The 14,640-nt window shown below is 49.4% G+C and overlaps 1 protein-coding gene across 4 annotated transcripts in view; it reads right to left on the bottom strand.

Annotated features, from left to right (window-relative positions):
- Positions 1 to 9,631: 9,631 nt before the first annotated feature.
- The window catches only part of RAB3IL1 (RAB3A interacting protein like 1), a 21,796-nt gene continuing 16,787 nt past the window's right edge, over positions 9,632 to 14,640 (bottom strand). For 3 of the 4 annotated variants that reach the window (XM_019514820.1, XM_019514829.1, XM_019514839.1), the window contains 3 exons: positions 14,559 to 14,640; positions 13,069 to 13,135; positions 9,632 to 12,496 (listed from right to left, as the gene is read on the bottom strand). In XM_019514820.1, the coding sequence (XP_019370365.1) occupies positions 12,414 to 12,496; positions 13,069 to 13,135; positions 14,559 to 14,640 (232 nt within the window). In that variant the 3' untranslated portion in view covers positions 9,632 to 12,413. The remainder of the gene's footprint in view (positions 12,497 to 13,068; positions 13,136 to 14,558) is intronic. The other variant, XM_019514848.1, reaches the window with a different exon arrangement.

Below are 14,640 nucleotides of genomic sequence, written 5' to 3'. Positions count from 1 at the left end.
ATGGGGGGGGGGGGGGGGAAATGGTGCATGCCCATTTTGGCTGCTGTTCCAACTCAGGCCTTAAATATTTACAGATTTCTTTCTGAAGGATAGCTCTTCAAACTTCTCCTGATCCAGGGGACTCTCCATCTCTGTCTAGCAATATGCCGTCCTCACATACTCCTCAGTATGATTCTCAAACTGCCTCTCAGGACAGAATGACTCTTCCGTATTCACTGCAGCCCATAGCTGTTCCTAGCAGACTTCTCTGTGCACTTTCTGCCATAATTTCTCCTTGAAAACACACCTCACACCTATTCTGTACTAGTTACCTTGTTAAACTCTCTTTGTAAGTGTATCCTAACCTTGCTCTATGCAGAGAGTCTTTTCTCATCCCCCATCTGCAAACAGGCTCCATGAACACATTCTGAGTCTGTGACAAGGGTGCAATAGAGAGGGGCTTTTTTTCCATGTTTTAATCGGCCTTCTGCACCTTGAAAGCAATACTTCCACCTTCTGGCTTCATCTTTTTCTTTCCAACTCAGTTTTCCCATGGTATTCAGTCTCTCCCTGCTAACATTAGTTATATTGCTCTCCAGAACACATTTTGCTTCTAGAAAACGCAAGGTACATCTACACGAGATGCGTTAATGCCAAGCTGGGGGAGTAGTAGATCCTAGTAAGACTAGGATGCAGAGTGACCTAGACAAATTGGAGGATTGGGTCAGAAGGAATCTCATGAGGTTCAACAAGGACAAGTGCAAAGTCCTGCACTTGGGACAAAGCAATCCCATGTGCTGGTACAGGCTGGGAGCTGACTGGCTTGCAAAAAAAAAGGACCTGGGGATTACCCACCCCCACCCACCCAGCAGGTAAGTCTGTGGGGAGAGAGGGCAGAGGCAGATCGAGGCAGAGGAAGAAAAGATTATTTGGGGGCACACCTCCCCAGCAGGTAAGTCCTACCCAGCTGGGGCCCCACTCAACTTACCCCTGCTCCTACCTCTACAGCACTGTCCCTCAACATAGGGGCCTCGATCAAGCCCCTGCCCCTTCCCTCCCCCACGGACTGACCTGCTGGGTTGGGGTGCACATGTGCATGCACGCAGGCACTCAGCCCCCCACCTCAGGCTTGGATCAGCTCCAAGAGGCTCCGAGAGCTACCACTGGATTGAGATCCACTGGTCGGTGACCACAGAGCTAGACTGTTCCCAGTGGTGGCAGATGACAGAACAAGAGCTGCAGTCTCAAGTTGCAGCAAGGGAGGTTTAAGCTAGATATTAGGAAGAACTTTCTCACTAGGATGGTAGTAAAACACTAGAACAGGTTGCTCAGAGATGTGATGGAAGCTCCATCCTTGGAGGTTTTTGAGACCTGGGTAGACAAAGCTTTGACTGGGATGATCTAATTGGGGATGGTCCTGCTTTGAGCAGGGGGTTGGACTAGATGACCTCCTGCGGTCCCTTCCAACCCTAATTTTCTATGATTTCTATGATTAGCCAAATTTAATGATCATTACAGGCACACATCTACACATGTGGGTCCTTAATGTGCATTAAAAATGGCAAAATTAGGCTAATCGTGCCTAAATTTAATACCTGCAAATGCAAGCATCAAATATTAGCACACTTAGTCAAAGCACATTAATGCAGGTGTAGACACAACCTAGCACTAGTGCCAGGTCTGCCCAGCCACTAGGGGCACATGGCAGGGCTGAAGGGACTTTGCACTAAATGTAGTGCCAAGTCTCTGCACATGTAGACACCTGCCAAAAATTGCTTAATGCTCATTAGCTTAATGCTCATTAAATTTAGTCATGCTTAAATGTACGTGTAGATATGCCCACAGGAACATAGCAGAGTAGACAGACAAGGCTCAAACCTCATACCTCCAAGTTAGAGGGGGTGCTATGGGGGCAGCATCTAGAGCTTTTGAATCTCCAGGGTCAGATACGATTCTCCAGTGCTCACCCCTGCTAACACTCAACTATTGCTAGTTTTGCCTCTGGGAAAACACAACCTCCCCTAAGGCACTTAATGTACGTTTATGTGAAGGTCTCAAAGTGCAGCTTTAATGTAGCTGCTCATGTTAATAGCACATGGAAGGAGCCAGATTTTAGCCCTGAAGAAGTAACTGAAGTGAACACAAGATTCCTGTTGTAATGACCCCTACTGAGTACTTAGGACTGCAGTCCTGCTCAGGAAGTTCCTGAGAGAGAACAAAATCCCTGCAGCTCAGCCCCTACAGAGCATGGAGACCCATCAGGTCATCGGAGCGCATCTGCAGCTCAGGGGATGAGCCCACAACAGCACAGTGCCTGGCACAGGGTCTGCTCACGCAGGTCCACACCCAACTCCTGCTGAAGCCAGTGGGCTGACTCCCACCGATTTTGATGGGAAATGAATGAGGCCAAGCTCCCACCACATGCTCTTCAACTGTTCTCACACAGTGCTGCTGCCCTGCAGAACTGCCTACGGCAGAGAAGGGCTGGCAGCCCTGCACACTGAGAAGTGTTATCCCTCATACAGATTTAGATCTAAGCAGCTCTAATCACAGGAACCCTCTGATAAAGCTGTGCAGCAAAAGGAAGCTAATGCAAGGATCAACGTTCAATAGGCCTGGACAAGAAACAGCCCTCAGCCTGGAAAACCCCAGCTTCCAGACTCATAACTCACTCCAGCAGAAAGTGCAGGTGTTCAGCACTGTCAGAAATCCACACCTTTAATAGTGGAGTTGGCAGGGGGTAGTGACACAACTATCTGCCATTGCTAAAGCAGCACAAGTGCTGGGGACAGAGGCAGAAAGTATTCATCTTCCAAGGTGTCTGCTTCCCTCAGAGCCTACCTACCATCCTTTGCCCTTGCCTGTGCCTGTTCAGCATGGGCCTCATCTGGCCTTCAGTGAAGGCAGTGCAAAGGCCTCCACAGACGTCACAGAGCTAAGCCCACTGTGAGTCTAGGGCCTGCATCTCCACCCTTCCCAGGCTTTTATGGCCAGGGTGTGACAGGTTACAAACTAGAAAGTTTCCAGCCCTGAGTTCCTAGACTCTAAAACCACTCAGATGTATCTGCCCCCTCAGTCTAGCCAGAACAGGTCCACTCACCTGCCCATCTCAAACATCTATGAATCTGCACCTGGGCTGCCTTTCACCTTGCCCAAGTCACCATTAACCTCTTCCTGTTGTGACTGAGGGAGTGCTACAACAGGAACCCCAGCAATTTCCTTTATCATTTGTTCCCCTTTCCATGAAAGCTCACTAATGAAAGTGGATCTGGTGGGAAGGAGTGACCCCCCTTGCCTAAAATGGGATGCATAGGCAGGGGACATACCTGCCTTGCAGCAGCAAGGGACACTCTCACCAAATTAGGGAAGGGGCACAGCATGATTTTGCTTCAGTTGCAGTCAGTGACAGAATTCCTGTTTGCTCCTATGATGCAGGATCAGGGCCACACTGAATGCACTTGTAGAAGAGACAGCCCTAGGACTCAGACTGTGGTAGGCAGCAGCAGCTCCCTGGGGCTGCTGTACCCAGACTGTGGCTGTTTTGCAGCCAGAATTGTTCCCATAAGGAGCATGTGAGGAGATAATATATGTAACATGGGGACAAGGGGCTGGACATCAGAGTTCTTGTGGGCTGTGTTCCCAACTCTGTCACTGCTTTGCCACTAAGCCAATATGGTGACCCTCTCCAGGCCTCAGCTTCCCCAGCTCTAATAATTCATGCCTACCTCCCAGGAGGCATGTGAGACTGCAGTCATGCTTGCAAAGTACACAGTGATATTACCACTCCCCAGTGCTTCAGTCTTTGATTTTAGTGGGCATGGATCCCATGCTGAGAGGAGAGGCCTTCAGGTTGGTAAGGCTCCAGCCCCAGCAGATGATGCTGATATAAAGGTTACTCCATCCCAAGGAAGCTCTCTCTCTCAATCTGTAGTACTCAGCCTGAAGAGAAGTCAGGACCAAAGCATGCCAGTGTTTACAGGGGCCAGTTTAGCAGCTGGCTCTCCCCAAAAGATTCAACAATCCCCAGCATCGGTTTGCTAAAGGCCTGCTCACTCCCCAGATTCCAGCACAGCCTGAAGAGTAGCTCCCTAGTGCAGTGCACAAGATGCTGGCACTGTACTGGAACGTGGCTCCTTGGCGTGGAGCCGTGGCACAGCCTCTTCCCTCCAGCACTCAAGAGGGTGAGCTCCTTGGGTGCCTGCTAAGCAAGTAGCTCCAGGCTCCACCCAATGGATATAAGTATCTTAGGCAAGATCACCTACCCCCACCAGTATACATGGAAACAATACACAGCTGGCAGGTCTGGGAGAGGGTGAACAGCAGGTATCCACTATAGATCACCACTTTAGCACTACCGATCTAGAAATGCCAGCCTCTGAACAATGCCATGCAGGTGGATTTGCTAGAGCTGCCAAGTGTCAGTGGCAAATGCCTCAGCAAATGTGCCTCATTTTCAGGGCTAGAAATGGATTTCAGGGACTTAATTTAAATCTTTCAAGACTTTATAACTAGCTTCCCAGCGGGATGACTCTATCAGACCTATCATTTGCCCAGAGTTAATAGTTACAGTCCAGCTGCTTCTGGGAGATGTGGATACCTAATCCATAGTGCCACCTAGTGGATGAATAGAAAATAACCAAACTATTCATTACTGTTTGTTATCATTTTTACACCAAAGGGCCACATTGTGCTGAACAGAGCGAGAGTCCTGTCCAAGATAGGTTACCATGTATCACATACAATTAAGATTAATGAATAGCCTTACATGTACAGAGCACTTGATGGATGCCAAAGCACTCTGCCAATGGAAGTCAGATTGTATACTATTGTAACAGGGCACTTAGAGAGGAGAAACTGCAGCAGCTAGAGCCCAGGCAGCTAGCAGGGGCCAGCTGTAAGAAGGAAGGCAGCAAGAAGGCACTGCTGCTTAGGCAGTAAGTGGTCCACCAAAGTAAAGGGCACATCTGCAGCCAGTCTGGGAAAGTCACCTGACTAGAAAGGGCCTGGGTTTAGGAAATATATAAACCCAGGGTCTGAATCAAGGCAGTCAGTCTGGCCCTGCAGGGAGATGGCAGTAGCTGAACAACTGGCTGGAATCCTGTTATACCTGAGAGCTGCAAACAAGGGGCTGAGGCATTGCAGGGAGCTGGGACCCAGAACCCAGACAAGGAGGATTTAGTTATAGAGCTGGTAGGCTTAAAATTGGGTTACAGCCAGCAGGCTTAGAGTTTGATTGTAGCTGGTGTGCTTATGTTTCTATTTAAGTTTAAACTTGTGGATCATTCATGGCTAGCAAGGGGGTGATGAGAAGGCAGCAAGGGGATTCCCGAGGGGTGCACAGCAATTTAGTGCCTGAGAGGTATGTGAGGTCTGCAACCCTGCCAGGGGTGGTACACAGGACTCAAGCAGGCAATAGCATGCTTGAAGCCAAGAGGGCAGGAACACAAGCCCAAGAGGGACATAAACCAGGGCCAGGGGCCCATAGATGTGAGAGGACAGAGACGGGGTCAGAGAGCCCCAAGAACAGAGCAGAGTGGAGGCAGGGCTGGAAGGCCCAGCACAGATCAGGGTGAGAAAAGAGCTGGAGCCCAGAAGCAAGGTCCAGCACAGTGGACCTTGGCTAGGTGGCTCAGCGAGAGAAAGGGGGCAGTGAATGAAAAGGCCAAGGCCCCAACAAGACTGATTGATTGGACAGCAACATCTGTAAGGCATGGGTGTCACTATAGGGGAGGTTGGAGGCTATGAAACTTGCCCTTCAGGCAATTAGTGTAGTACAGCGCAGCCTGTTAGTGTGTGAGGGCTCTCACTGGGACCCCTGGGCAGCTTCTCTTTTCCGAGTAAATATTTACATCAAGGCATGGCAGGCAGGCAGAAGGGGAGGGTATCCTCTGAGCCAGGGTAGAACAGGAGCTGCATGGCCACCAGGGGGCATTATGGACACCCTGGGGCCTGGCCCTTGCTACAACTATGGAAATATTTCTGTCACTAGTGCAGCACGTATGAGCTGTTCAACAGCGCACAGCAACACCAAGTACTAGTTTGTGGCATGAGCAATATCCCATCCAACAAAAACACTGGCGGGAATTTGGAAAGGCAGAAATGAGATTCCAGTTTGGAATTTGGCCAGGAGGCAAGACATCTCCATAGCCCCGTTATATCTAGTATTGGCACTGAGTGGCTGCATACAGGATTAACGTATCCATGAAACCCACCATCACTCCCAGCACCAGCTCAAGTGAGCTCAGGTGCTCAAGTGAGCTGGGATCTGCTCTGTACTAGGATCGTAAGGATAAATTCTGGCCTCAGTTGCTCCCTACAACACTACTTAAGTCCTATAGTATAAGACCCCTGTAGCTGTAACAGTAAATATAATTAGACTCAAGGTGCCTACTGAATCCCCTGGACTCTCTATTGTATGATCTGCATTAGGATCACCCATAGGATGGTTTGGATAGGCATGATCCTGCCTCAGGCAGGAGGCTGGACTAGTTGACCTCTGAAGGTCACTTCCAGCCCTGCTTCTCTATGGTTCTATGACCCCAGACCCCCCTTGCTTCAAGCCAGTTGGCACAAAAGGACCCCAACCCAAGCACAGACCCCCATGAAAAAAGAGCCCTGGCACAATAGGCCCCTGTGCCATGTGCTGAGGCAGACACTCACCTTACCCTGTCCCCACAATAGTAACTGGCACCAATGCCACTAGGGAAGGGTAGGAGACAAGAGCTGTGATTCTCAACCAGGTTGCCAGGGCATCCTGAGGTACTGGGAGATCCTTTCCAGGGTGCTGAAGGAAGGGTGAGGAGATAAGCAGATAGGGGCAGACTCAACTATCAGCCTATCAACACTGCCTAGCCTCTCTGAAAGGAGGTAAGTACTGTAATGAATTAGATTTTGAAATGGGGCACTACTCAATTCACAAAAGTTATAGAGGGGTGCCTCAAGTCTGATGAGATGTGCCTTGAGGCTACAAAGGTTGAGAACCACTGGTCCAAGGCAATGCTGAGAGCAAACCTAGCTGGCAGTAGGCTCAGGCCAACCTCAGCCTAGGCTACACTGACCCCCCAACACATACACACACTGTCTGTTACTGGTTATGGGTGATGATTTCCTTATGTGCTGGAGCACAGCACTAAATGTCCAGCTAGAGCCTGGATGATCTCTTCCTCCAATGACCTCCTCATTGATCCAATTAAACCCTCAAGGCTGGGTAATCCTGACCTCAGTGGGGAGTTTAATGCTCTCACTTGGCACAGTCCACCAGTCCTGTGGGAGGCTCAGTCACTTCATCTTTCAGGCTAATCCTGCCTCAGCAGGGAGAGTGAACCAGGAGCAACTCTGTATGGAGAAGGGAATGCTGATGTTGTGGCTGCAATGGAAACAGGCTTGGGAGGAATAAAATAGCACAGAAGAGAGACAGCCCTCCTCCCAAGAATAAAGTTTACCCACTATCAGGAGATCTCATCATTAAAATCCCAGTAAGGAGAGAAGGATGCTAGCAAGATTAGCTAGGATTCTAGGAACCCACTGGGTTGCAGGCTAGGTTCCCCACTCTTAAAGAGTGCACCACAGCATCCCTGCTGTGTCTACAAAAGACCCTACTCCCACCACACCAATTGATCACTGAACCAACTGCCCAATTTGGGGGCAAGAAATGTTTTCCCCTCATTACAGTGTGGGGAGTTGTGCCTTCTTCTAACACAGGGCATGACCCAGCATCTTCTGAGCATCTATTAACTATCTATTTCCCCCTTGTTGCAGTGGTAGGGCACTGGCAGCTTTCTCCCTGCTATTGCCTATAGCATTTTATAGTGTTTTTGTTGTAGCAGATTTTGTTCTTGGCAGTTGTGGGCAAGGGCATGAAGTGGCCATTGGTGGGGGCAGGGAATACCCTTGAGTAATGAGTGCCTGTGAACACAGGTGCTTGGATTTGACAGCCTAGAAGGCCCCTTCCAGTCCTGTTCCCAACTGACACAGGATGTTAGAAGCATTGGTATGACTAGGAAAACTGGGGGGAGAGGGGGAGAAGGAGAAGAAGGAAGTCTCCTAATAGGTCTCTAGAGGAGCCAGCCCACAGCAAGCAGCACTGCAGGCAGAACCTTGCAAACAGGTGTCGGGGGCGCTGGGCCTTGATGAAAGGGGTTCCCAATGATTAAACACCAAAGAATCTCAGCTCAGGTCCTACAACAACAAAGATGCACAGGTCATGTCACAGAGCAAGAGAGGCCTTTCCTTTCTTGGGACAAGCACAGAGGGATTATAGCCAGCAGCATCAGCCAGGTGCCTGGACCAAAACAGAAGCAGCCACTTCTGCTTGCCACTGTGATTGTGAATGCAAATGTGTTGCTGCTAGCAGCTGCCACCTTTTTTCATTTTCCCCTCACCCCTCCACAGACAAAAACAGAAGTCAGTGCCTGGAGTGGTTATCCCTATCGCCCCCACCCCATTATGCCACTGACTATGGCACCATTATCACATTGGACTCTGGTTCCCAATCTCCTGCCTCCACCCCCAACACCAAGCTATGAGCTTCTCACTGCCTTAATCAGCAGCAGAGGCTTGGCTTCTTCACACTCCAGTCCCATGGTGCTGAAGCTTCCCAGCAGGAAGGGCCATGTGCAGATGAAGGGGCACTGGCTGTTATAGCCCAGACCACAGGACCTCTCCTGCTCCTGCCAAAGGCAAGAGGTGTTTGGCTGTCAGAAGCATTAAGCAGGCTCCACAGCCGATTAAATAAAACTGTTCCTTAGAAACCCCGGACATAAGGCACCAAGACTGGCAAGTCAGACATAGAGCCTCCAGGACATAGTCTAAACTCGAAGGTGGCCCATTTCCTATGGGAGGACTGCACCCCCACCCACCCTGCAGCAGAGCACAACCTCTGGGGTAACACATTTCTTCTTACATTGACCTCCCCCAGCATCCTGCTCACATTTTACTTGCCATGCTCCTTCAAAACTCCAGAAGGGGCATGTGGCATGAACAATACTCAGGATGGGAGTCACCAGAACAGAGCATTTTCCACTTGAAGTACCACAAGCAACCAACTCCCTTGCAGCCAACAGCATCCTTCACCACTAAAGCCTGAGTAGGCATCCTGCAAGCTAAATGGCTGATACTGTTGATGAGAGGATGCAGCTGACTCAAAACCATCCTGTGCATTTCAGCCACTAAAAGGAAACAAAGCTGCACATTCTCCTAAGATAGCTACTCAACTATTACTGTTCATTTCCTGCAGCAGTATGATGGGGTCTCCTTTTGCCAATGCAATATTGGTTTCTTCTGTGCTCTGCTTACTTCTCAAGTACTGCAATGGCACCTCCTGTTTTAAGCATTCCAAGTGTCCAAAGTGAACAGTGAACTAAGGATATATTCAGCAGGGGTGCCAGACCTGTTTTCCCTTAAAATAGGGGGTGAGGGGAGACCAAAGCTCCATGCAGCCAGCAGTGGCAAGCAGCAGAAGCTTTAAAAGAGTATGAAAGCCAGGATGTGTACAGGGAGCCAATCCATTAGGACCTCCCCATCATACTGTCTGATCACAGACCACACTGAATCCAACAAACATCCACCAACCACTTTTTAGCCAATAAACTTCTCCCCTTTCCCCACATGATGTGGCCAATCCAAGTCTGGAATTGTGATTATTGCTTTGGGAAGACTAATAGCAAATGTTTATTTTCCTTTTATAAAGAGCAGGGTGCAGCCATGCTGCTGTTTAAATGGAGTGACTTCAGAATAACTAACAAACTGTATTACATTTAAGAGTGTATAAAACAACACCACTTTGCATTCATCTAACTCCTTTCATCCCAAAGTGCCTTACAAATTGATAAGAAAAACCACACAGAGGGATCATCTCACCCACCGTTGAAATGCAGCGACCTCAAGGGTGGAACATGGCAGCTGATAATAGTGCACAGCAATATTATATAGCAATCGAGGGCAGGAGGTAAAGGAGAAAAATGGACCCAACAGGAGCTGTAAGGGAAAGGATTTACCTGAGGTGAAAATCTGCAACTGGGGAAGGTGCTCCCAGCTTTCCCTTTGGAAAAATCCAAGGCCAGATCTTCAGCTGACATCAACCTACACAGCTCGGCTGGAGTCAGAGAGATGCTGACTCACACCAGCTCAAAAATCTGGCCTCCAGCCTAAATTTCCCCAGCCATACAGCCTCTGAGTCTGTACTCCACAGTGTAAACATATTTGGAGGAAACAGCCGCTCATTTTTTCAGCCAGGATCAGCCATAGAATTATAGGGTACCCAGTTGCTGGAAAGCAGGAAAAGGAACGAGGCTTTGCACTCCTGCTGCATGGGGCTAGGGAAGGAGAATCCTAGGGTGACAACCAGGTGCTAGCACTGCTTGCATTTCAAGCCAGCCCTGTTCTAAGCAGGAAGAAGCAATTCCTATAGGGAGCATTTCCAGTAACATGTTTCCCCAGCTGCACCCCTGGAGAGGGCTCGCATTTCAGATATTAATTTGCCCTCTGCACGCAAGCGGTACTATGTACAACCACTGCTGTAAGGAAGAAAACCCCACTGGGCAGCAAAGCAGCAGGTGCAGCCAGCATCTGCACCGTGTAGGAGAGAATTTCACCCTGTAAACCTCAGGGGTTCTCATGCAATGAGGCATGCTCCAAGGCGCACAAAAATTCTGCGGCCACTAGGTTCCACCATCATGGCTCCATCCCCTCTCCCCCTCCAAGGGCAAACCCAAGGTGGTTCACTCAGATGCTTTTCCTTTAGATTTTTTCCAATGGCAATTTTTGTAGAAGCTCCTCCTAGGAGAGGAGGTGACACAACAGAGTCTGCTGAGATGATCCAGGTCCAGGCAGCACTGGGCCAAGTCACCGCTCTGTCAGTACCATTAAAGTTGCATTCCAGAAAGATAGGGCCCAGCACTGCTGCAAGAGATGTAGCACTGCAAGACAGCAGCTGAGATGACCAAACAGCAGGTGAAGTTACTAGCTCGATTACAGTGGGCCCTAAGGCAAGGATTGTAGCTTTATGAGGTTCTGTAAAGTCTCAGTTGAAGGCAAGGCAAGGCCTAATCCAGAGCTATGAGGATTTCAAAGAGCTTTGGATCCTCTTCCCAGTGCCATTACATATATTCAGTGGGGTCTGTGGGGTAGGATGTCTCGCATAGGCACATGCAGTAGTGTAACTAGCTGAGAGCTAACTGAGAGAGCATGGGAGAGTATTGGATCTACTACAGAGGTAACATCTATGGCCTGGGTTATACTCAAGGCCAAATGAGGTGATCCAGTACTTCCTTCTGGTCTTGTGCTGCATAATGGAGTACGGCAGCAGCAAATATCTGGGGCTAGCAGTTGCAGCTGGCCACTGAGCAGGGAACTGCCTGAATTGGGTTCTGTAGAGAGGGGGCATCTGGGGTTTATTATGGAAGAGCAGGAAGGTATATGTCTGTAGCCACTGCCTAGAACAGGAATGGGTGGAAGGCACCTGCCCACAGCTGGGGGTGGTTTATGGGGCAGGAGAGTGGCCCAGAGCAGAGCAACAGAGGGGCCCAGCAGGGTTTGCTGCTACCTGCAGGGACCACCACAAAGCACAGCTGTTCCAGCAAGAAATGCCAAGGCGATGCATGCAGCCCAATTCAGTTGACCTCAGCATAGCTGTGGTCAGCTCTCTGTTATGCAATTTCCCCTTCTGCATTATGACTGAGCCTCCAGGCACTGAGCTTGGGTCTAGGCTGCGACTCAACACTTCCCCCCCGCCCACGCCTGCTCAATGATGGATTACAACACCAAATGCCAAATCCTGAGCTAAAAACAGAAACAAAACCCTCTTTGTGACTCAGCCAATGAAAAGCAACTCTTGCAGGCTTCTTACTGAGGAGCAGGGAAGCACTAGAAAAACATGCTTTTCATGGCTCTCACTGAGGTTATTGTGTGGTGCTGGCATTTGCAGGGGACATCAGCCAGGGCTGGGCACACAGCTGGGCTGTAGCAGATGCATCTCTCAGGCAGAAGGATGGATGGGGGCAAGATCCCCTCTAGCTCTTGTTCTGTGCTGGAAGAGGACCCACTGGCAAAATATGGGAGCCCCAGGACCTGTCATACAGGGGGCAAGGGCCAGGGAACCCACAGAAGCAGACTGTGTATAAAATTTTAAAAACTGGCTACAGGCTGCATAGAGGGAGGGAGAAAGAGAGTTCATGATGGGCAGAGGCCAGAGGTGGCCTCACCCCAGAGCACCAAGGACCTGCCCAGCTCCGGGGGTGTCCACATTCCAGTCACTGGCTGAACAGCAGCGAAGCCTTTGGAGGGGTAACTTGCGCTTCTCACTCTGTGGTTCACTCCCAGCAGGGGAGAAAAGGAAGGGAGCCATGCTGGTGTAGGCATACTGTGTCAGCGGGTCTGTGTGGTAGAGCACATGCCCTTAATGCAAGTGCAACTCCCTCTGGCCCCTGCGTCCTGGCCTACATCTCGTTGGGGTAGAAGCCCAGCTTGGCCATGGACATCTCCCGCCTAAGCCGCATGATTTCCCAATACATCAGTTCCACTGCAAAGAAAAGGGGTGGAAGGGTTAGTGAAATACCTTGTGAGTCATCCACCCCCACCCATTCCCTTCCAGAACAGTGGGCCCAGGGGGAATGATGTCGCTTAAAGACAGCCTGTATGCACTGGAGCAAATCACAGGAGCAGGGCCTTACTGCTTGGCCAGGCAGCACTAAAGCACAGCTCCCTAAAGCATGGGGATGTGCAGACCATGGGGTAAGACAGGATCCCCCCCCTCCACACTTCTTTCTTCTTCTTCTTCCCCGCTCTCTCCCTTACTTCTCTTCCCCTCCAGTAGCCTTTTTCCTTCCTCCTCTTGCTACTCTCTCAACTCTTTCCGTACCCTCTCCAGTCCAGGCAGATTGGACCCTTGCATCCTTCCAGAAGACAAACTAACCCCTCTTGCCCTCTCTCACCCTCCATTAAACTCTCTCTGAATGAAAGAGGGCAGGCCTGCCCTGGCCCATCCCATCCCCGTGGTGCACTGAAGAGCCCTTGCCATAGCTGCCAACAACCAACAGGGGGCAACCGCCCCACACCCTCTGTTGTGAGGGTGCACTCAAGTCAGTCTCTTACCGTCCTGTCTCACCAAGCCCTGTTGGATATAGCGAATATAAGTGAAGAAATTGCACACCGCTGTGATCTGCAAGAGAGAAAAACTCCTTTGAAAACAGCCTCCGACACAGCACAGGATGGCGCAGGTCATCAAAGTAAATGCAGATTTACTGGCATCTGAGGACCTCGGCCTTGCTGCTGAACACCCTCACTTCTCGGCTTGTATATACGCATGGCTGATTTGCAGAAGTGCAAAGCATGTGCTATACGAACTGAAGCCAATGGGAGCAGCTGGAATTCTGTACCACTGTGGCGGTGGCCTTTGGTGGAACTAGGGTTGACACACAGGAGTGTACCCCGCAAGAAAAAAAGTTATATCAGGCAGGCAACATGAGGCAGTAGATTCAGTGTTAGACAGTGACTGAAAAATAAGGGATCTAATGTCGCCACTGCCGATTCACTAAAGGACCCCACTAAACCTGTCTCATCATCTGCAATACCACCATAGTGCTTTGAGAATTAGGGATGCAGGGAGGCTTAGAAGTTCTGTGTATGTTAAGGAGGGAATGGGAGATAGAAGGGAGGTAGAATTTGAATGGATTTGTGCATAATGAAATACCAGAAATTCATGCTGAGACACAAAGAGGGTTGAGACGCATACAGGGTAGGGGGAACCCATAGATGAGAAGAATGGCAAAACTTCACTAAAATATCTGAAGGTACAATTCTGTCCTACAATAGTTTGAGACTCAGAATATTTGAACTCTGTGAAAATTCAGACTGGGCCATGGCTGAAAGCAACAACTGTTTTTTATTGAAAAGAAGTTTCAAAACAGGTGAACTTCTTTCCTGGGAAACAAATGCAGTCCAGAAACAAGTGCTGGGGTTTTTTGTTCAAGTGAAACAGTTTGAACTTTGCCATAAATATTCCCAAGCAGACAGAGGTGACTGGTCTGGTAAATGATTGGCTCCTTTATGTCCTATTCAACCAGACACTTAAGCCCATGCTGAACCTGGAGCGTCTTCAGTGCATTGCCGACTAGGACTGACCATTAAGTATTTGTTTAACTGTTTTCTTGAATCAGGGCCAAAACAACAATTCACCTTTTCCATGCCCTCCAAGCAAAAGGAGAGTCTGTTTTTATAAGTCTTAGTCACTGCTCTCCATTGGAAGCTGGCATTGAGACTGAAGCAAATTATAGTGTGCAACAAAGCAAACCCAAGTATCGTGAAGGATCAAATCATGGGGAAGAATAAACTGAGGACACATTTTGAAATCTGCTGTTACCTTAGCTGAGTGACACAATCCTAGCCACTGGATAGCAAAAAAAAAAACAAAAGCTGAGGAGCAGCATTCTACATAAACTGACTGAGCAACAAGCCCAGCCCCATGAGCAAAATTCAGCCCTGCTACCTCTCTGCTAATTTCCTTGAAGTTGTCCCAGGGGTTAATCTATTTTGCTTTCTAGAATGAGCACTGAAGATGCACCTTGAAAAGCTAAAGGACTCACCCTGGCCCTGCAGGATGGAGAGATGTAGTAGTAATTCCCAGAATCACCCAGCTTGATGCGGTGTTTGCAAGTTCGGGACAGG

Source organism: Gavialis gangeticus, unplaced genomic scaffold, assembly GCF_001723915.1.
Source record: "Gavialis gangeticus isolate Ggan-Ray unplaced genomic scaffold, GavGan_comp1, whole genome shotgun sequence".
Lineage (NCBI taxonomy): Eukaryota > Metazoa > Chordata > Crocodylia > Gavialidae > Gavialis > Gavialis gangeticus.
The sequence above is the reverse complement of the archived record's forward strand: the minus strand, read 5'-3'. Positions and strand labels throughout refer to the sequence as shown.